Source organism: Xiphophorus maculatus, chromosome 14, assembly GCF_002775205.1.
Source record: "Xiphophorus maculatus strain JP 163 A chromosome 14, X_maculatus-5.0-male, whole genome shotgun sequence".
NCBI lineage: Eukaryota > Metazoa > Chordata > Actinopteri > Cyprinodontiformes > Poeciliidae > Xiphophorus > Xiphophorus maculatus.
In genome coordinates, this window is record NC_036456.1 from 114393 (window position 1) to 137549 (window position 23157).

Here is a 23157-nt window from a genome sequence, read left to right on the forward strand (position 1 = left end):
TCTTTAATAATAAAACAGGACTAGAAGTGACCTGCAATAGTGCCACTCCAATGAAGATCCCAGCCACCAAGGTGAGGTTATCCTGGAGCCACCTCTCAAACTGAGGAACGCAGCCTTTCACATTGATGTAGTCCTTCTGCTCCGAGTCCTGTATGGGCACATATGCAAATCATCATCATTATCCCACTTTCACGGTATTTGTAAATCACTCGTCGATCACTCATCAATGTTAAGAAGACCTTAAACATTCCACTGAGGACAAGGATTACAGTCCGAACTTTAGCAGAACTAGCTAACTTACTGGTTTTGCTCTGATGTCATAGCCACACTGAGTGTTTATCACATCCTCCTAGAGACAAAAAGAAATTATCTCTAAAAGATTTGAAAGCCATCATGCAGGAACCATGTGAATTCTGGTATTGAATTTAAGTCATTTGTGGTGCAACAGCTTCTGCACTGTGACATCGACAGAAAGAGGCCAACGGTACCGCAGGGTCCTTGGTGCAGCAGGAGAAGGGAACCCCACATTTTTCCCGACTGGGATTTCCATCAGTGCAATTAAAGTAAATGTTCAGGTTCCAGTCGTCTGCTCCGAATGCGCCACAGCACTCCCACTGCAGTCAGACAGAAGAGAAACACTTCAGGGACTCCTGACATACTGTCAGGTCCTAGATCCTTTACTGGCATCTATGTGGCTTTAAGTCTTGCTTGGGTCATAGTGTGTTTTCTGCAATGGAATTCCAGAATCAGTATGTAAAAACAACCCACTCCATCTAACACGTCATAATTTGATCTCCAGCTTCTTTAGACCTCACAACAGTTCTACTGATTGAATATAAAAACATAGTAACGCAATAAATGTTGCTTAAATCCAGCAGTAATGACCTGATAATTGCACCACTTAATCTCATGCTACATTACGCTGACCGTCTATCTGCACCCATGAAAATTTTCCCCAATTCTTTGCTGGGATAAACTAAAGGACCTGACCTACCTTCTGGTACTCAGGTAAAAATGATTTGACTAACTGGCCCAAAAGTGAGACTTGACAATGGAGAGGGGGATTATATCCGCAAACTGATGGACATTGGTCAGGCTGATCAAGATGAAAATCATCCATTCCCAATGACTACCTGACACCTCAGGTTAAGTTGTAGTACAGTGCAGTTAGAATCAAAAACACAGTACATGAACAATTTGGCTCCAGGTCCATATAGATTTTTTAAACTCTTTTTATGCTTCATTCCTGATAATCTGCGATGCAAAGACTGCTGGACGATTTGAAGAAAGAAGACTAAAGTAGACGTATGCCACAGCCATGCCTCATCACATTTACTAGGTATCCCATGACTCACATATTCCTGAGTGAAATCAATGAGGTTCTGTAGGTCGATGTCGTCCCTATATGCCCGGATGTTGTTGTTGATGAACAGGTTGAGTTGGTCCTTAATCCAGTCCTTAAAAACAAAGGCCAGAACTCCTGTTGTCAACTCCAGGAAAAAGATGATTCCCAGAAACACGGAGAACTAGAACAGGAAAAGAATCATGAATACAAGTAAAATCAGAAACAGGAAGCAACCTTTTTTCACTGTGCATTCATGGTGCTTGCAGAGTAGAACATACAAACTTAAGCAAAAATGTATTTTCCCGAAGAGCTCCAATGCAGCCGGCAAAGCCCAGAATGAACATAACCCCTCCAACTACCATGAAGAGCCACACAGGGTCAAGACCCCCCAGGTCGGTGATGGACGAGATGTTGGACAGGACCCCCTAGAGAGGACAGGACAACACACTGGATGTGAGTCAAACAGTTGAGCCTCCTCTGTGTCATGTCATGTTTGGCAAATAGCCAAAGTGACAGGAAATAGCCAGGAATTATGGTACTGGCACATAGATAAAGCACCACTCTAAAATTATTTTGTTTGCAGTTTCAATTAAAAAAATAATAGTGCGCTCACCTTCTCACTCCATGCCCACAGTCCAATCCCTACTAGGGCCATGCCCAGCAGCTGCAAAACACCAGTCACATCTTATTACTGGGAGATTGTACAGATGCACAGACACACAATGTTGTTCAGGAAAAAATACTGAAATCCTTTCCCTGGGACAGCCTCGGTCTGTACTAGATGGCATTTGTTTAACATTATCAGCAGTGAATGTTATTCACACTCCCTAAACTTATATGCATTTTATCACAATTTAGTGGGTTTTATGAGACAGACCAACAGTAGCATCTGTGAACATCACTTTCTAGTCTTGCTACAAAATCTCAGCTGGTTTTAGGTCTGAATTTTGATTAGACAATCATGACGCTATACTATGAATAGAATAGAATATGATATGATACAAGTCATTTCATTGCATCTCTGGCTGGATGTTCAAGGTTGTTAGGGTACCCTAACCCTGGAAGGTCAAACACTGTTGCCCAGCTAACCTCTACCTGCTCACACCACTCAGACCATACGATCCTTTAGGTCAGCTAAAATCTCATCTCTTTTCTCTGGCATGTGTAATTGCGTAAATCTGGATTGTGTAAGAGACGCTAAATAGTTCTTTGAAGTCCCAATGCTATGTTGTATTCTATTTGCTATTTTATGATTGTGGATATAACTGTGAAGGACTTCAGTCAACTTTTGCTGCTTTTAAATGTGCTACATGAATAAATTTGGCATTGTAGACAAACCAACATCTTCCCTCCTTTGCAGCAGCAACTAACCATGGCTGAAAATCAAAGCAGGCAGATGTTGATTAAAGACTAAAACTTTGCTAAGATGAAAAGAACACCTATAGAATAATTTTTTTCTCCTTAGTTTGAAAGGCAAAAACAAGGGCAAAAGTGCTGGTCTTAGATATTTAGTCTATGAGACAGGTGGACATAAAGGACAGATTCGGCCTTTCCTGAATGGATCACCCATCACGCCTCGGATCATGCATCCATGCCTTCATGTTGTGTTGACCAAACTCTGACCCAAACTACCCAAAAGTCGAAGCTGAAATTGAGAAGGACAACATATGTCAATTTTTTATTTATTTATTTTTTATTAAGATTGTATTGGTTCTAGTAGCCTTTATTTGAGAGTGGTCAAACAGAAAAGTGGGTAATGAGGGGGGGAAAGGCGGGAAGGAATTCCGGTTCTTCTTAGAGAGCCGGCTCCTTCGGCTCCCAAACAACATTGGTGGGAGTGCCATGGTGGCCCAGGAGTAAAGCACAGCCCATGTATGGAGGCCTTAGTTCTCCACATGGCTATCACAGGCTCAAGTCCATGCCTGATGACCTTTAGCAAATTTATTATCATCTTCAGTCTCATATTTTAGCATAACTTGGCAAATAGGAATGTTTTTACATGATAAATCCATTTGCATTCCTTGTTCCCTATATGGGAATCCTTATACTTCCTCAATTTTATGTATTTATCCTGTACACATTCTTACTTTTGTATAATATTTTAATCTAATTTTAATTGCCAAACAACTGAACAAAGCACTGCAACCAAATCTACTGAACAGACCCATAATCAGGGACAGCTGGTATAAGTGGGCTAGTAGGGCTAAGCTCTCCCTGACATTTACAACAAAGTTAAAATAAACAACTTAAAAATAACAGCCTAAAAATAAATACAGTTTAGAAATAATGTATCACATTTTGTCAAATTTATAACAAACCTGGTGTCAAACCGCCTGAGGAAAATCCCAGGGTCTTTCAGAAGAGCTAACTTCTGACAGCCCCCTTCAGAGTTACTGTCTGTCACGCTTCAGAATGACTGACATGCGTCTAGCCACGCCCCCTCGGTCTGCAGCTCATTTGGGCTAATTTTGGTAAAACCCAGGGCCAGCCCACAGCCACAGGATTTATCCAATCAGGATGGACTTGTCTCGAGTGCGAGTGTGTGTGGTTTGGCGTAAACTGAGCAGGTGCAATGGGGAGCAATATTAGCATAAACGAGGTGGATTATTTAATTAATAATCCATTTTCCTTAATGTCTTTTGAGGGAAAAACTTCAGGTGAAGAGGTTGGGGACAAACCTGAGGATATTCAAATCCAGCAAAAAGAAAAACGGCAAAACTGCAGTTTCTCGGTGACTTGGTTCCAACGAAAGGAGTGGCTAATGGCAAGTGTAGCTAATAAATCTCTTTTCTGCTTTCCATGTTTGCTCTTTGAGGAGCACAGTTTGGACCCAACAAGGAATTGTTGATCTGAAACATCTGTCTCAAAAAATTGCCTCCCCACCCCCATGACTCCAGCACAAGCCACATTGGAGACAGTTTGAAATTGGCTGGGTTAACATCACCTGTCAGCTGGATGAGGGCCACCGCATTGCTATACAGAGGCACAATAAGCTGGTGCAAAAAAACAAAACACGCATTATCACGGATTGTGGATTGCATAAAATTTTGTGGGGCACACTATACACCACCACTACGGGGTCTGAAGAATATTCGTCCTCCCTGAATCGGGGTGTTTTTCCGGATCTAGTTAATCAATTTTATTTTTAGACAGTGAGCTGGCAGATCACCTGTCAAGTACACATGTACATAGCTAAATACACCTCCAAAACCAGCCAGAATGAGCTCCTTGATTGCATTATAGAGGTTCAATCAAGGATGAAATTTTAGAAGCGCCATTTGTTGCTGTTCAAGCAGACGAAACTACAGATGTGGCCTGTGAACCAATGTGTGATTGTGTTCAGGTACAAAACTGTATGCACCACAGTGGAGAGATTCTTAGGCTTTCCTGCTTGAAGATAGGTCTGCAGAGGGGTTTGAAAAGCTTCTGAAAGAAAAGCTCCAGCCGTTTAAACTGGAAAACAAACTAAATGCCCACACTTAACGATGGAGCTGAGGTGATGAGTGGCGCATCCTCCGGTTTGCAGGCCAGGCTCCGGGAAATATTTCCTCATACGCACTTTGTGCACTGTTATGCCCAACAGTTAAACCTGATCATTCAGAATATTTTTTGCAAATCTTTCATCTTTTGGAACATTTTCTTCCAAGTCCTATAAAACAGTAGTCCCCAACCGGTCCGGGAACCAATTGGTACCGGGCTGTGCAAGAAATAATTAAATATTTCCGTTTTATGTATTATTTGAGTTTAGAGGATCTTTTATTTTGAAAATCCTTTAACCAAAGTTTTGCGTGCCAACATTGAGCCCACAAGCAGCAAAAAGAGTAAGAAACAGATCAGATGTCTTTGAAAAGTTTCTTTGCGAAGGGGAAAAGGCCCAGAGAAGAGACAGGAGAATGGATTTATCCCAGTAGGTGATTCCCATATTACAAGCCCGATCTGCATGATATGGCGTGACCGATTCGCTAATGAGGCAATGAAACTTCAAACTGCTTCGCCACGTGGAGACCAAGCAAGCTGTGGTTAAGCAACACTTCGGGTGTTGCAGAGAAATTTTTTTTTTGGCATGATTATGAATCATAATACCTGTCCAAAAGTAAAATACATCCTTCCATTTTCTTTACACCCTTGTCCCTAGTGGGGTCGGGATGGGTGCTGGTGCTTATCTCCAGCGAACATTTTGGGTGAGAGGCCAGGTCAGGGCAACACAGAGACAGACAGGACAAACAACCATGCCCCCCCCCCACCCCCCCACCCCACACACACACCTAAGGAGAATTTAGAGAGACCAATTAACCTCCCATCATGTTACAGTCATGTAACATGACACGCATGTTTTTAGACTGTGGGAGGAAGCCGGAGTACCTTGAGAGAACCCACACATGCACAGGGAGAACATGCAAACTCCATGCAGAAAGACCCTAGGCTGGGACCTTCTTGCTGCAAGGCAAGTTGTGTGTGTCTTGTCTCTATGCTGCTGTAACTGCGAAATAATTTCCCTACTGGGATGAATAAAGTAATTCTATTCTATTCTATTCTATAACAGTGCTACCAACTGCGCCACTGTACACATTCTCAAAGCTTGCGCTATCCAGCTCTATCTACAGCATGTCTTCAACATGAGCCTGTGCCTACAGAGGGTCCCTGTGATGTGGAAAACATCCTGCATTGTTCTAGTACCAAAGACACAGCATCCCTGTGACTCCAAGGACTACAGGCCTGTGGCGCTGACCTCCCACATCGTAAAATCCTTTGAGAGACTCATCTTGGAGCAGCTCCGCACTCTGGTAAAATCACACTTGGACCCCTTGCAGTTCGCCTGCCAGCCCAAACTTGGAGTTCAGGATGCCATATCTTCCTGCTGAAAAGCACATACGCTCACCTGGACCAGCACTGTGAGAATTATGTTTTTTGACTTCTCAAGTGCATTCATCACCATCCGTCCGGCTCTACTGGGTGAGAAACTGACGGTGTTGCACTCACGAAACAGACAGGAGTCCTTCTTCAGTTTCAGCAACTTTATTTGCCCCATGATGTGTGTGTTTTCTTTTGGAATTGTTTTTCTCAGAAGCAGATGGGCACAGACGGACAGAAAACCATTAGAAAGTTTCTTCTTTTTCAGAGCTACAACGTTACAACTGACCAACTGACACCACTTCCGCTACCCAACCAAACAGTGACATAGCACGCAGCTGAGATTCTATAATGCTTCTGAGGTTGAACAAAAACAACTGGGCAAATGAAATATATTAAATACATGAATAGAGTGTTTTATCCATAAATTTTTTAAAAAAGTAATAATTTAAATAAAATACTTCTACAACACTGGCGATGCAGGTGGATCCCCCCTTGTGTACTGGATTGTGGACCAATAAAGTGGGGAAACGACTCCCTCTCTCTTTCTACCTCTCCTGTGGTGAGCTGCTCACTGGGTTTGGAGCTCCTCCCTTATGATGAAGAACAGTGTTCTGATCTGACAGAGCAATGGCTCTCAGTGAGGAGCCAGCTCCCGCCATTCACTTCGAAGAGCCAGCTCCAACAGCCGAAATGTTCGTGACTGACCCATCACTAGAAGACATGTGGCAAAGGTCATCAGCCCGGGACTTGTACCTGTGACTGCCGTGAAGCCAGAGTATCCGGAGAGAACCCAGGCATGTACAGGGAGAACATGCAAACTCCATGCAGAAAGACCCCAGGCTAGGACCTTCTTGCTGCAAGGCAACAGGGCTACCAACTGCGCCACTGTGCAGCCAACATGCTGCCAGTCTGGATATTCTCTGAGATCAAGGAATCTACTGCTTACTGGGTACTAAAGTTTTGTCACTTCAACCCTCTTCCTCTTTATTCTGATGCTCAGTTTACACTTCAGCAAGTTATCTTTACCTGAAAGGCACAATTTGTTGGCCGGTGCTATGGTGATTGGCTAATTTGTGTTAGAAAATTAAACAGGTGTACCTAATAAAGTAGGCTTTGAGAGCATATGCTCTTATTCCAATTAAAAAGTTATTTCTGACCTACAGTCATCGAAACCCCCATTTTAAACCAAGCTGGCACAACATGTTCCAGATTATTTTATCATCCAATGATGCCTCTGCTGACCTCTGTGTAAGGTGGGTTAAGCTCCCGGTATTTCAGGATCCTAGCAGCGCCCCTGGGCTGAGCTGAAGGTCGCTGAGGAGCAGTGCGCAGCGGTGTGCGGGGTTAACATTGACAGTGCTGCGGGTTTATTCAGCTGTGTTCTCTGTGTCAGCGCTCAGCTCTCATTATCACAAAAAGCCGATTAGCTGCGTGTGTGCAGGAACAGCTGCTTCTGTCCGGACCCCATCACCCGAACAGGGCCACAGTAATAACAAGGCAACGATATGAGTGGAAACTGAAATTCAAAAAGAGCCATAAAGTGAAGATGAGTCGGGCTCCCTCCCTAACTTACACAATAACCCCCAACTCTCCTGCTGGAACAGAGGATAAGAATGACAGTGAATGGTTCTTACCCAGAACAGGATGTTGAAGCCAAAAATAAAGTATTTGATGCAGCAACTGACTTCGTGACCTTTGAAATGATTCCCCGACATGTTTGAGCATCATCTGCCTGTGGCTGCGAGGAGAAACACGGCCTGCTTCACAGGCTTTGTGCTGGGCGAGAGGGAACAGGTTCAGCGCTCCGGAGATGCATTTCCCTTTGTCCGCTTCCAGTGTCTGCTCAGACCCGCGAAGGAGACATGGTAGACCGCAGAGTGGCAGCTCACCGACACCGAACCGAACAAAGACCTATCGAGGCGAGTTGGTACCGAACAGTCCAAAAAATTCTAAGCGCTTCTCCGTTATTCGGGGCTAAATTGCGCCTACAGAGGGAGGTGACGATGTCGTCAGTGATTGGTGGGGAACATACATTAAGAATAGGAGTGTAGACCAATCACATTAGAGAAATGTTGAAGCACTTCCTGTGCTGATCAGAATCATAGAAATAATAGGAAAACCATAACTATTTTTGATCTAGAAAATGAAATTGTACCAGACAAATATTTTACTGATAGAATTTCCGGAAGTAGAAATTATGTTAATCTGATTTTCAAAGGTTTTCGGAACTAAAACCTATTACCCTGCCCTTTCCATTATTACAAAGTACCATAAGCGCAGCTTTTAGCACTTCTGCTCAACACTGATGATCCAATCTTTTCATAGAGTTCTGTTAAACTAAACAAATCTAAAAAACGGAAGGACACCAATCCTTGAGAGTTACTGGACCTGGAAGCTATGAATCATAGCACAGGATTCAAATGTTGCAGTTACCGACTGTGCCCACTAGAGAGCAGTCACGACATATTTTAAAAACAGGTGCTTTAAAGTTGATGATAGATAGATAGATAGATAGATAGATAGATAGATAGATAGATAGATAGATAGATAGATAGATAGATAGATAGATAGATAGATAGATAGATAGATAGATAGATAGATAGATAGATAGATAGATAGATAGATAGATAGATAGATAGATAGATAGATAGATAGATAGATAGATAGATAGACGGTGAGAGTAATTCTCACTCTTCTGACTTTTTGTCTGATTTAGAAATTAAAATTTCAGTTCTTTACCAAAAGAAAATCTGAACAGTGTCACCCCTCTGTATTTATCCCCTATGAATTCTGAATGAATGAAATATTAATAAATAAATGCTCAACTGATTATAGCAAATAGAGACTCCTACCTTAAGATGAGCATCTTTGCTTTATTATACAGTGTCAAAGACAAAGGAGGTTACATGTAGGGAGAACACAAACCCTGACAATGGTTTAAAGACGACTAAAAGAGCTTTAGCAAAACCGCTAATGCATTCAGACTGAAGAATGACTTGGTCTTCATCCCTCTCAGATTAGCCTTTAGCTATAGTCTTCACGACTAGCTAGTCTGGATTTATACTAAAAAAAATAACTGCTTACAACCTTGAAAGAGCTTCACTTCAAAATTCTGCTCTATCTGAATGTTGTCAGCTGGCTGTTTGAATTATTTATCACTGGTTTCTCAGACAAGCTGAACTCCATTTGAAATTACAGAAAAATGCATACTCATTCAAAACAAAACATACTGTTTAGGAATTTCTGCCATCAGATACAAGAGGAAATAAACTGTATAGTTTTTCCTTGAATTTTCTGTGGTCAAGGTGATGTCATTAGAACTGAAGAGGCCGTGCTTCGTAAAGCACCATTAAGGGTTCCTGCAGAGCGCCTCTGCTCAAACAGTACAAACTCTGTGTCAGCGCTTCATGGAGGACCAAACTCCCACTCTCATCTGTATACCTCAGCTGGAAGCCCACCACCTCCAGATGCTGCATAACCAAAACAGCGGACACATTGAAAACATCGTACCCAGAAGAGGGCCGCTGGTCCAGCGTCAGCTGCCTCTCCTCCAAAGCAGGAATTTCATTCAGATTGTGCTGTGATGCAATGATGCTGTGCAGGGTCACAGTGACAGTGAGAGGGCATGAATGGAGGGTCTTCCTGTAGAGGACCAACTCTGCACCCAGCATGGAGAGGTTCAGGCTGCTGATGTTGAACCAGATCCATCCTTGTGGAGCATGATGGGGCCCTGGGTGATACAAACAGTAAAATACTGCATTATTCATTGTCTCAAACAGCTACACAGGCAAAGCTATTTGTGGAGGTACAGTTCCACAGCTTCGTCCTTCTTACATGATAATGGTACTAAAATGTTTTCCTACAAAAAACATCTTTCTTACCATCAACACTTCGAAAACTCTGCACTAGGATTCCATCTGATCTTCCAAAGTCTTGAGCTTCCAGTGACTCCAGATGTTGATAGATCCTATTCATATAAGGATGAGGTTTGGCCTGATGACTCGCCGACACTTTCTTGATATGCAGCATTTCTAAGATAGCTTTGCTGAGCCCTTGAGTCACCTCTGTATTCCTGTGCTGCTCCTTCAACAACAAGCCTTCGACAGAGAACATCAGAAAGATCAGGCTTGCATTAAAACCCCCAAAATGCACTCCTCTGACCATTCTGAGCCAAAATTATTTTCCAACCCGTCTGGTATGATAGAACGTTTCAGCTAGAGTTGGACTTCTGCTAGCCTTCACCCTGACAGACCAGTTTACACGTCTGAGCTCTAACAGTCAAGCAGGAACCACAGGGGCTGTCATGACTTTCTGCATCAGTCCACTGCTGAAGCAGAGGAATGTTATTCCTCCTTGACAAACACTTTCCCTGTGTTCCTGTGCAGAGTGCCTAGAGATTCAGATAAGCACATCTGAATCTCAACACTATTATGTGCCATAGCAACAACAGGTTTTTGTTTTCAAGTTAGGGGTTGGGGTATTAAAACACGAAAATCAAGAAAGAGAATAAACAATAAATAAAACTGCTACAGATACAAATCTAATAAATAGTTTAACTTGATCAATGAGAGAAGGTCCGAGGGATGTCAGAACTTCATAACAAGAACTTCTGAGTTCCTGTTATTGTAGCGGCCACTTGGAATAAACAGCGAGACGCAGGGAGTTCCAAACAGGTGCAGTTTATTCTTGACTTTTCTTGTCATAGACGCCATGAAAACTGTAGCATGAAATAAAAGGATTCAGAATTGTTGGACATGCTTAACTCTTGTATAAAATTAACATATTAATGTTCACACATACAAAAAAGAATACATTGTGTCAGCATACACTGTTTCATTTTTAAACAATAAACCAATGACGTTCTATTCCTTCTTAAATAAACAAATAACATTTCTTATCACAAATCACAATTGCGCATATTTATACCTCATTTTGCTTTCCAAGGGCGCTATTTTAAAGATTTCCTTCGGGTTCCATCAGGATCTAACATTGTCTCGTCGTGCTTAGTAAGAACAGGAAGTGCATATCACAAAACACACGAAGAAGAAATATACCGTTCTTCAAAATAAAAGCATAAATTAACCACTAGGTGTCACTATTGGACCAATGAACAAGGAGGATTTTAACATTTGGACAGCGGACACATTGAAAACATCATACCTAGAAGAGGGCCGCTGGTCCAGCGTCAGTGTAAAGAGTGTAGCTATTTACACTCCCACCAAATCCTGTCACAATCAATGAACAAATACATAAAGGGTAAATAAATTGAACAGGATTTCTTGACTCTACTAAATAAATATGTTTGCATAAAACTATCATGGAATAACTGAACTGTACGAAAGTTGTTCATCGGTTCTCATCAATTTTCCAAAAGAAGAACTAATTTCTGGATTCGTATCTCAATAACTGAGGGTTTAGAAGAGGAATTTCACTTTCGCTCTCCGACTTGAACTTTGACTCGACGGACCAATCAATCACTGCCTTGAACAGTTTCAACCACTCGTCCTAGTTGCCACTGATTTCTTGGAAGGTTACCGTCTTTGATAATGACAATGTCCTCTTTCTTGAGGTTATGTCTCATGGAAATGTTCAACAAATATTCCCTTTTCCAGTGACTCCAGAATTGTTCAATAAGATACTGCACTCTCCTCCACCTCTTTGTGGCAAATAGGTCCTCTATAACAAACACTCCAGGGGGAGGGAGAGCAACCTTAGATTTCATCATAATGAGATGGTTCGGTGTTATGGGCTCCAATGCTCAAGGATCATTGATTCCATCCACTGTTAATGGGCGGCTGTTGACAATAGCCATGGCCTCACATAGTAATGTCCTGAGGGAGGCGTCATCAAGTCGGACTATGGACTATGCAAAGGTAGCATTCAACACGTTTCTGATAGTTCTGATCTGTCTTTCCCAGATACCACCTGCATGACTGGCAGAGGGGGAATTGAAAACAAATTCACACTGTTAAGTGATCAAGAAAACTTCTAGTAACTTAGTGTCACATTGTTTAAGTGCTTGCATGAACTCGCTCCTGGCACCAACAAAATTAGAGTCTTGATCACAGTGCAGTTGTCGTACAGCTCCTCTAATGCTAATAAAGCATCTCAGTGCATTTATCAATGAGTCAGCTGACAAGTCTTCGAGCATTTCGATATGGACAGCTCTAGAGTAGAGACATGAAAATTAGGCCATATCTTTTGTACTCTTTGCGGGCTTTCTTCACAATGAAAGGGCCAAAACAGTCCATGCCACTATACGTGAAAGGTGGAGAGGATTCGACACGTTCTTTAGGAAGGTCAGCCATTCTCTGCTTGTCCGCCTAAGTTTTCTGCAAAACACAAAATCGCGTATCAGCTTGGACATCAACTTACTCCCACCAATGACCCAGAATCCATTGGTCCTAAGCTCCATTCGTGTCTGGCCTCGACCCTGATGGCTTGTCTTAGCATGGTAGTGGGACACAATCAGCTTAGTAATATGACTGTTGTTGGGTAGTATCACTGGGTGTTTGACTTTAAGACAGAGAGATGACTGCTTTAATCTCCCACCCACATGGAGAAGTCCGTCAGACCAGATAGGATCAAAACTGAAAAGAGCGCTGGTGTTTGGAATGTTCTTTTCACTTTCCAGCATCTTTACCTCATTTGGGAAGGCTTGCTGTTGTAAAATCTTAATCACTGTTTCAGCCTTTTCACGCTCTTAAACAGTCACATGTTCACTATGTTGTTGTTTTGAACCCAGTCTCTTGATTCTTGCAACAACCTTGAGAAGTGTTTCCAAGAGGAAAACCGATTCAGGAGTTTGAGGATGTCATTACTGCTTTTGACTTCAGTTGCAAGTGCCTGGATTGTCTTTATTTCAGGATCACGACAAGTAATTCTGTTGGAGCGCTGGGTGTTAGGTGTAACTCATGCTCCCAAAGAAACCTCGGTCCTTGCAGCCAGTTTGTCGAATGAATATCTGAAGCGGAATCGAGATCTCTTTCAATTTCAGTAGACCATTTATCTATTTCTCCCACCATGGCTTTATATCGTCTGGGAGAGGATCGTCCCATCCTATGCCTCTGTGACAAAGCTCTTGAAAAATAAGTTTTCCCCTATGGCTGAATGGAGCAATGAATCCAAGAGGATTGTAAAGCAAGCAATGATGGACAAGCAGCTGCAGCGGGTTGAAGGTTGATCCTTTAAGCTGATGTTAAAAACAAAGGTGTCATTTTTATCAACCACTGCCGAGTGCACACTCTGATGAGGCTGGATCCAAACCACAGGGCTCAATGGCTGCTGCTCTTTGTGGCAAATAGGTCCTTTTTGGATCCAAAGGATCCAAGAAGAGCAGAGCAGCTTCCTTGTTTGAGTTGAATTTATGAAGCTGTAAGCCTCCCTTTTTACACAACTCTTGTGACTCAATGATCAGTTTCTTGGCTTCCTCAACTGATGGCACACTAACTAAGCCATCATCCACATAAAAGTTTTTCTCAATAAATGTGGCTGCTGGAGGATAGTGAGTCTTGTGTTGCTGTGCCAGATACTTTAACTCAAAACTGGCACATCCTGGAGATAAAGCAGCTCCAAAGAGATGAACTGCCATTCTGTACTCCTGTGGTTCTTTCTCCAAATCTCCACCTTTCCACCAGAAGAATTTAAGATAATTCCTGGATTCAGGAGTGACAGAAAATTGGTAAAACATTCTTTCTATGTCACAAATTATTGCTATGGTCTCTTTCTTGAAGCGATATAGCACTCCTAACAAAGGATTGAGTCCCAGAAAGCACTTGATGAGCTTACAGTTTCAGTTTGAGTGTGACCAAAGATAGATCCATATTCATCTGTTTAATGTTTCTCTTACCCTTTCTTTCTCAAGATGACTATTATAATCTTTATCAATTGTCTCTGTACAATTGTTTATGAGGTCACAAATTTCTTTTCTGAGTGTAACACAGGCTTTGATCTTTTTGACAATCTCTGCTGTGGTTTTACTGTTGCGTAGAATGGGTTCGTACTGCAGTCGTACAGCATTATACTTTGCTTGATTGCTTTCCTGTAAATCATTGAGTTCTTCTAATGTACAGAGGGCCTTTAGTTTTTTCCTAGTTTCTCTTGCTACCCACTTCCAAGAATCATAGGAACGCTTTCTTATGTTTTTTGTTGTCTTGGATGTGCATCTCTTGGCCTTTTTCCGTTAATTTTCTTTCTTTGGAGATAGACCTGAGTGGCATGTCTGTAGGATTATCTGTTTTCCCTGTTGGAAGTGACGTTTTATTTGCTTTCTGCAACTGCCTTGGGTTCAGCGAAGACTTTTTAATTATCCCTTGACACACTACGCCAATTCAGTTATGCTGCGAACTTGTTCATCTGCTTGTCTATTTTAATTTTATGCTTTATCTTGCCTGTGTGAGATCATTGGTGCGAGCGGAGACAGCTGGGTTCCAGATGGGATGGTATCAGCTTGACTGCAAAAAGATCTGGTCTACTTGCGATGAGTTTTCACTGTAGCGGCCACTTGGAATAAACAGCGAGACGCAGGGAGTTCCAAACAGGTACAGTTTAATCTTGACTCTTTTTTTGTCATAGACACCGTGAAAACTGTAGCATGAAATAAAAGGATACATAATTGTTGGACATGCTTAACTCTTTTATAAAATTAACATATTAATATTCACACATACAAAAAAAGAATACGTTGTATCCTTAACTCTTCAGCATACACGGTTTCGTTTTTAAACAAATAAACCAATGACGTTCTATTCCTTCTTAAATAAACAAATAACATTTCTTATCACAAATCACAATTGCGCATATTTATACCTCATTCTGCTTTCCAAGGGCGCTATTTTAAAGATTTCCTTCGGGTTCCATCAGGATCTAACACTGTCTCATCGTGCTTAGTAAGAACAGGAAGTGTATATCACAAAACACACAAAGAAGAAATATACCGTTCTTCAAAATAAAAGCATAAATTAACCACTAGGTGTCACTGTTGGAACGATGAACAAGAAGGAGGATTTTATTATTTAGTAGCTATTTACAGTTATGTTCCTTAGATATTTGAGCTTTTAGTTTTCGTTTTCTGTTTTGATCATCCATCCATCCATCCATCCATCTTCTTCCGCTTATCCGAGGTCGGGTCGCGGGGGTAGCAGCTTCAGAAGGGAGGCCCAGACTTCCCTCTCCCCAGCCACTTCTTCTAGCTCCTCCGGGGGAATCCCGAGGCGTTCCCAGGCCAGCCGAGAGACATAGTCCCTCCAGCGTGTCCTGGGTCTTCCCCGGGGCCTCCTCCCGGTGGGACGTGCCCGGAACACCTCACCAGGGAGGCGTCCAGGAGGCATCCTGACCAGATGCCCGAGCCACCTCAACTGGCTCCTCTCGATGTGAAGGAGCAGCGGCTCTACTCTGAGTCCCTCCCGGATGACTGAGCTTCTCACCCTATCTCTAAGGGAGAGCCCAGCCACCCTACGGAGAAAACCCATTTCGGCCGCTTGTATCCGCGATCTCGTTCTTTCGGTCATGACCCAAAGCTCATGACCATAGATGAGGGTGGGAACGTAAATCGACCGGTAAATCGAGAGCTTCGCTTTTTGGCTCAGCTCTCTCTTCACCACGACGGACCGGTACAGCGCCCGCTTGACAGCAGACGCTGCGCCAATCCGCCTGTCGATCTCCTGCTCCCTTCTTCCCTCATTCGTGAACAAGATCCCGAGATACTTGAACTCCTCCACCTGGGGCAGGACACCCCCCTTGACCCGGAGAAGGCACTCTACCCTTTTCCGGCTCAAGACCATGGCCTCGGATTTGGAGGCACTGATCCCCATCCCGGCCGCTTCACACTCGGCTGCGAACCGCTCCAGCAAGAGCTGCAGATCATGACCTGATGAGGCCAGTAGGACCACATCGTCTGCAAAAAGCAGAGACGAGATCCTAAGGCCACCAAATCGGATCCCCTCAACACCTTGGCTGCGCCTAGAAATTCTGTCCATGAAAGTAATGAACAGAATCGGTGACAAAGGGCAGCCCTGGCGGAGTCCAACTCTCACTGGAAACGAGCCCAACTTACTGCCGGCAATGCGGACCAGACTCTGACACCGGTCATACAGGGACCTGACAGCCCGTATCAAAGGGCCCGGTACCCCATACTCCCGGAGAACCCCCCACAGGGCTCCCCGAGGGACACGGTCGAACGCCTTCTCCAAGTCCACAAAACACATGTAGACTGGTTGGGCGAACTCCCATGCACCCTCCAGGACCCTGCCGAGGGTGTAGAGCTGGTCCAGTGTTCCACGACCAGGACGAAAACCACACTGCTCTTCCTGGATCCGAGGTTCGACTATCCGACGGACCCTCCTCTCCAGGACCCCTGAATAGACCTTGCCAGGGAGGCTTAAGAGTGTGACCCCTCTATAATTGGAGCACACCCTCCGGTCTCCCTTTTTGAACAGGGGGACCACCACCCCGGTCTGCCAGTCCAGGGGAACTGCCCCCGATGTCAATGCGATATTGCAGAGTCGCGTCAGCCAACACAACCCTACAACATCCAGAGCCTTAAGGAACTCCGGGCGGATCTCATCCACCCCCGGAGCCTTGCCACCGAGGAGCTTCTCAACCACCTCGGCGACCTCGTCCCCAGAGATTGGAGAGCCCAACCCAGAGTCCCCAGGCTCAGCTTCTTCAATAGAAGGCATGTTGGTGGGATTGAGGAGGTCTTCGAAGTACTCTGCCCACCGACCCACAACGTCCCGAGTAGAGGTCAGCAGCACACCATCCCCACTATAAACAGTGTTGGGGCTGTACTGCTTCCCCCCCCCTGAGACGCCGGATGGTGGACCAGAATCGCTTCGAAGCCGTATGGAAGTCTTTCTCCATGGCCTCTCCAAACTCCTCCCACGCCTGTTTTGATCATTTCTCTATTATTTGTTTTTTTTCTTGTCTGGTCACTTCAGTTTATTCTTCATGTTAGTTTCTCATTGTTTGTGTTTTGGATTTGCCTTTCACCTTTGATTTGTGAAACTCCAATAAAGGTTGATTTTACCACTTTTTTGCATCTGGACCATACTGGAACAGTGTTTCCCAATCCTGGTCCTCAAGGCACACTGCCCTGCATGTTTTAGGTATTTCCTTGCTTCAGTCCAGCTGATTTCAAATGATGACTAATTAACAGGCGTTTGTTGAACTGCAATCAGTCGAATCAGGCACATTTAAGCAGGGAAACGTCTAAAACATGTAGGACAGTGTGCCTTGAGGACCTGGGTTGGGAAACACTGTATATTAGAACTGCTCCAGCTTCAAAATTACAACAGCTAGACACATCAAACAAGCACTGGACTACTCTGTTCTAATAGCAGAATATTTATAACCATGTTTGGGATTTGTGAAACCTTTTTCTGATTTGTTAACACTTTTATGCATCTGGGTTGCACTAGAACTCCTCCAGCTCCAAAACTACAACACCTAGAGTCCTAGACACTTCAAACCTGCACTGGATTATTTTCAATTAATAGCAGTTGGAAATGGAATAAAAAATTGAGTGTACCTCATCTGTACAGACTAGTAGAACACTTTGACGCTGATTTTTAGACAATAGGTCACATGAAGTAGAAGTTATTGAAGAAAACATTATATTATTTAATATTAAAATGATACAAAATATTGAATATGACTTCAAAATTTAATAGAGAATATGTAATTGCATGAATTACCACTTTTTTGTGTCAGTTGGTCACAAGACATCTATTTACATTAGTTTGTCAGGAGTGTTTGGTTTGGAAATTTGTTGACGGTCCCTAGGTGAACCTCCGAGCGCTTGAGGGGGTAGAGAACAGCTGGCCAAAAATAAAAAATAAAAATAAAAAAAGTAGTTAAAATGGAACAAAAATGCCTCGTCTATATAGTCCAGTAGAACAATTTCACACTGATTTTGAGTCAATAAGTCACATGACCTAGAAGCTATTGAAGACAAATATTAAATTATGAATGTATAAATAACTAAAAAATAAAAAAAAAAGATTTAAAATGGATTAAAAATTGGTTGTGCCCCATCTACACATTTTAGCCTTGTGAATTTTAATCCTGCTCAGCGCCGCTCCTACATTGGCGGGAAAGAGAGTCAGTGGTTTTTGGCCTGGAGACACATCTGCCTATGTTCTCTACTTCTGAAGCCTCCACAGAGCAGTTGCATTTAGATTCAATTATTTAGGTAACTTCTGAAGGCAGATTTCCATTTGATTTTATTTAGAGGAACCAAGATAAAGGGGGAAAATGCAACATTTTTCAGGTCTCTTTTTAAAATATTTAATCCTCCACACACATTTTTTTAATTTTGTGTAGGACTGTTACCAATCACAATAAAATAAGCTGAACTTTGGGTTGGAAATGGGTCAGAATGTGGACACATGATGAGAAAATGATAAAGAAGCATTTGTTTCTCTTGTAAGCCTTTTCTGTTTGCAACAGTAAAAAGCATGCAATATTTGCAAGGTCATTGTCTCTGTTCAAGTGTTAAATTGGTACCCACTTGTGTTCAGTAATAACAAAGCAACAATTGCTTTAGACAAGACTTTAATCTTAGTCTATTGCTTATTTTTGAGTTTTTCCCTCTTCGATGACTGATCCCACAGCAGCAACAGGACAAACAATACATCCATTGCTTTTCCTGTCCCTCCCCTCTTTAGTCATGTTACTCTCTTAGAGGTGGAGTTACTAAAACAGTTGCAGTTAAGAACACACAGCAAGAAGCAGGTAGTGGAGAAAGGATCAGATGTTCAGGTAAGAACATGCTTACATGTTTGCGTGTCTCAGAACGTTGCACTGGATGCTTTTTTTTGTTCATTTGGTTTTAGTATATGGGAGTAGATGTTCTTCATCACTAAATCTGCTCTTTAAAAATATACATTTACGCCTAGGTTCCTGTGAAGGAATGATGAAAGTGCCCAGATGCACAATGGTAATCATCTTGCTTTTAATTATTGGACACTATACCACCACTTGTGGTGCATTCAAAGAAGTAAGCATTTTAAAGCTTTCCAAAGAACGTCTGGGAACACCAGAACCACTGTGTTCTGGTTGTGGGAATGTAGGAATATCTGGGAGCCTTTTCAGTCTCTTTGTTGCACGCTAGGCTCCATGCTGCTGGACGACAGCCAAACACTAGCTTGTGTTTTCAGCAGAATGCTTTCTTTCTCCCCACCAGCTGTTTTTCTTAGAACTGTGCAGAACTCTGAGGACCCTGTCATTACTGAAATTAAAAGATGCAGTGACTAGATGCATACCCAGCAGTGGAGCAGAGCTGTTTGTTGCATGACACATTCCAAAAGTAACTGTGGTTACAGTAGACTGAGTAGAAGTAAAGATACTAGCAAACTGTTCAAATGTGCCTGTACTTTCTAATATATATGTGGTAAACATAGATGTATTTTATTTAAAACATTTTTAAGGCTTGTCACATCTCAGCACCTAATACCTGCTATCTCTGCAAAATGTTTATGTACAGAGCTGCCCTCGTTTCCAAATAAGCAATTAAAGTCAGAGCAAGAGGAACGTTTAAGACATTTTATTGCTGGCAAAGATGTTGTGACTCTATTCCCACAAGGTTGTTTACAAATTGCGCAGCTTCTTCTGGTTAGTGCATTACATATGTCACGACCAAACATTAGCGATGTGTTGAAGTTTGAATCAGATCCAACTGTTTCAAACTTCAACAGTGTCAATGCTTCCAGCTGAAATTGTTCCTGAATAGCCGAGAACTTCTGGATGAAGCGAACATAGAACAATCAGCTGATTTTCACCAGGCTATTGTGAATGGAAGCCAAATAGGATTTTGAGACCTGGATTTGTTAGAATTCTCAGCCTATCCAAGTTCATCTTCAGGAGTCATTACTTTTGTGTCCCATTTGTTAAGATGTAACAAATGGGACACATCAGGACATTTTTCAAAACTGGCAGAAAAGAAATTGTGAAAGCCTTTGTAATGACCCTTTTTAAGTCGGCTAGAGCAAAGTGCTGCTCCATTGGATTAAGATCAATGTTTGGTTTGGGTTTGGATTAGGGAGAGCACTTTGTTCTGCTATGGGTTTAAAACAGTATCTGCTGTTAGACCAAGTTAACACTCAACAGACACTGAACATTCTGCTTATTGACAGGCTAGTAAGGGAATAACTGTCCAAGCCTTTTTGATGAGGGCGTGGTCTACGCTTGTTTATACTTTGACATGAAAAGACTCATTGTCCAACTTGACAGGAAGTGGATGGGCTTAAGTCTTGTTAATGCATTGGTTAACATTAGTACCTTTCCAAGAACTCTTCCCTCCATCTGAGGCCATCCTAATGGGATTGTCATCAGTCACTGGGCCACGCAGATCTTTATTGAGAGATCAAAGAGCATTTTGCATTTTTCCACAGTGAGTGGATATGAACTGTACAGTCATTTAATGTATCAGTGAAAGAATGAGGGAGCTATTTGCTCAGATGTGAACTTTTTTTCCAGTTTGGTGCTGGTTATCATTTCATGGCATATCTGAAAGAAAGCACTGATGTTGACTGGTAACTTTTGGCTCTTGGTCAGGGCTCCAGTTCTTCTTGGTACCGGCTGTTTTTAGAGTCAGGGCACTGTCCCAACTCGTCATGTTCTTCCATCAGACCACAACATTTCTCTTTATGGTGCTGGCTTTGCTGCAATCTCATCTCTTCTCATCATAAATAAGAATTTATTCTGGAAGACAATTAAAAATGGGATTGTTTGTGGTTTAATTATAAGACTATTTCTGGCATTCTTCTTGTTGCAGCCACAAATTTATTCTATGAAGATTTTATGTGATAGAACACTGCATATTTGTAAAATGGAAATTCAAATTTTGAATTGAAATGCAAGAAATGTTTCCATTTTGTTCCCCTGCGTCATTTGCGTAGATGCTAACTAACCTCACAGTTTTTTGGGGGTTGGTCTCTACCAGTTTTGCACATCCTGAGACTGAAACAATTCAGTCTCAGGACTGAATACATAGACTGGCTGTATGCTCAGGGTGTTTGTCCTCCTGGAAGGTAAACCTCTACCCCACTCAGGTCTTTTGCAGCCTCTAACAGGTTTTCCTCCAGGATTGTCTTGGATTTAGCTCCATGTGTCTTCCCATTGCCTTTGACTCTGGTTATAATAAATTACATCAAGTCTTCTCAAGAACATTGAAGTAGGACATCTGCAAAAAACCAATTCACAAAAAATTCTTTTCAGTTTATGTGTAAAATTCTCCTCTTCACAGACTTTGAGCAGTGCCTTATAGTCACTTGTTTTATCCACATAGATCAGTGGTCTGCAACTCTAGATCTCAAGCACCACTGTCCTGCAACTATTGGAGGCATCCTTGCACCAACACACCCCAATCAACATTTTTAATTAATTATTTGTCAGAAAGTTAGGACATACCAAAGAACTTTCTCAGAGCTCAGCTCAGAGGCTGAGCTCCAAAGGCGACTCTTTTGACCAACTTTGAGTTTTATTGTGGGGTGAGTTTTAGCAGTGATGTCTCCAACATAATGAATGCAGGAGTATACAGTCCAATCAGTTGCTTTGACTAAATGGAAACTACTAAATTACTAGAGTAAACAAGGTTGAGTCTTAGAAAATAAATCGTGTTGGGCTTTCCCATTTACCACTCTTCAAACAGGCTGTCGATATTTTCAGAAAATAATAATAAAAAAACAAAAAAGAACCTCCCAACTGAGATTAATTTACAATCTGCTACATGCAGTATTACCTCTCTGAGAACAGCTCTTAAGGAAGAAGGCCTTATTTTGTCAGGTACATGCCATGCTTTTTAGATTTTTGTTTCTAAAAATATTAAAAACTATTTACCCATTTGCTTCCCCTCAACCTATCTGTCAGATAAAATCTAAATAAAATACAGTGAAGTTTGTAGTGTAAGGTGACAAAATGTGAAATAGTTCATGGGTGTGAATATCTTTTTAAGGTATACTATGTATTAGAGTATTCTCAGGTCAAACTAGATGCTGCACCTGCAAAATCAAATGGATTGAATCACAACACAATTCACAGGGGTGAAGAAATCAGGTAGTGCTGATATTTTGCTGAAGTCAGATGCATACTGACTGCTTGGAGCCATCTGAAACCCCATCTTTGCACTTTTAAATAAGATCTTTTCAACTCCTAAAACACAAGCATTGTCTGAGGGAACAGGCTGCAACATGTTCCTCAGCTCCGAGGCTGATTACAGGCTGTTTTCTGTGGGTGGGAGGTCCAGGAAGGTGCTCTGTTAAAGTGTTAAAAGAATGCAGAAGAATAAAATCTGAAGCCTATTCGAGTTAAGCAGCTCAGTAAACTTCCTCAGAGTAAAAATGATGCCTTTCTGTGCCATGAGAAAAAGGAGAAACAAGAAAGAAAAAAGTAGAATGATTATGATAATATTAACAGAAATTCGACAATCATTATATTAAAACATTTTACATTAAAATGATTTCCAATAAAAGCCCCATAAGGTCATTACTGATGTTTTGGTAACACTTTATTCGACAGGGTGTGCATAACACTGACATGACACTGTCAAACATGACATGACATCTGTTATGAACATAAAGGAGTCTTTATGAATGTGTATGACTGTTGTCATGAAGAGTCATTCAATAAGTAATGACAATTTTAATGCAAAGTTGCTCTAGCTCTAGAAATTGCATTGAAAGTCTATTAAAAGTGCCAACTTTGCATTAAAGTGTCATTATTTACAAAATCATGCGAAGTTGGGACTTTTAATGCAACTTTTAAAGCAACTTTCCATTAAAACTGACATTATTTATCGAATGACACTTCATGACAACTATCATAGATATTCATAAAGATTCCTTCATGTTCATGACAGCTGTTTTATCATGATTATGAGAGTGTCATGCCAGTCTTATGCACACCCCGTCAAATAAAGTGTTCTGGATGTTTTTGTAGAACATTTGCCCCCTGCTGACTGT

The 23157-nt window shown here is 42.0% G+C and overlaps 3 protein-coding genes across 11 annotated transcripts in view; 1 reads left to right on the top strand and 2 right to left on the bottom strand.

The window, feature by feature from the left end:
• The window catches only part of LOC102226332 (tetraspanin-5-like), a 34139-nt gene extending 25936 nt beyond the window's left edge, over window positions 1–8203 (bottom strand). For 3 of the 4 annotated variants that reach the window (XM_023346859.1, XM_023346858.1, XM_023346860.1), the window contains exons 1-7: window positions 7834–8203; window positions 1959–2009; window positions 1624–1770; window positions 1356–1526; window positions 489–614; window positions 302–349; window positions 32–148 (exon numbers count right to left, since the gene is read on the bottom strand). In XM_023346859.1, coding sequence (XP_023202627.1) covers window positions 32–148; window positions 302–349; window positions 489–614; window positions 1356–1526; window positions 1624–1770; window positions 1959–2009; window positions 7834–7914 — 741 coding nt within the window. In that variant the 5' untranslated portion in view covers window positions 7915–8203. Of the gene's footprint in view, window positions 1–31; window positions 149–301; window positions 350–488; window positions 615–1355; window positions 1527–1623; window positions 1771–1958; window positions 2010–3663; window positions 5070–7833 lie in introns of those variants that run through there. The other variant, XM_023346861.1, reaches the window with a different exon arrangement.
• Window positions 8204–9067: 864 nt separating this feature from the next.
• LOC111611157 lies at window positions 9068–11209 on the bottom strand. Of its 3 annotated transcripts, XM_023346863.1 has the most exons (4): window positions 11126–11208; window positions 10757–10916; window positions 10081–10296; window positions 9068–9929 (listed from the first exon to the last, which is right to left on the bottom strand). In XM_023346863.1, exons 3-4 carry the CDS (start codon window positions 10226–10228, stop codon window positions 9514–9516), a joined length of 564 nt encoding a protein of 187 aa, XP_023202631.1. In that variant the 5' UTR covers window positions 10229–10296; window positions 10757–10916; window positions 11126–11208; the 3' UTR covers window positions 9068–9513. The 3 variants fall into 3 exon arrangements, with proteins under 3 accessions (XP_023202631.1, XP_023202632.1, XP_023202630.1); XM_023346864.1 differs by lacking the exon at window positions 10757–10916 and having other exon boundaries at window positions 11126–11209; XM_023346862.1 differs by having other exon boundaries at window positions 10081–10916.
• Window positions 11210–18896: 7687 nt separating this feature from the next.
• frem1 (FRAS1 related extracellular matrix 1) overlaps window positions 18897–23157 on the top strand; it is a 74461-nt gene continuing 70200 nt past the window's right edge. For all 4 annotated transcript variants that reach the window (XM_023346849.1, XM_023346853.1, XM_023346855.1 and 1 more), the window contains exon 1: window positions 18897–18958. The gene's annotated coding sequence lies outside the window, so the exon portion shown is untranslated. The remainder of the gene's footprint in view (window positions 18959–23157) is intronic.

Coding starts and splice junctions, on each gene's coding strand:
- LOC111611157 (XM_023346862.1), bottom strand. CDS start 10,363: ATGGTCAGAGGAGTGCATTTTGGGGGTTTTAATGCAAGCCTGATCTTT. Junction 9,930..10,080: donor GAGTTTTCGAAGTGTTGATG/GTAAGAAAGATG, acceptor TGTATCACCCAG/GGCCCCATCATGCTCCACAA.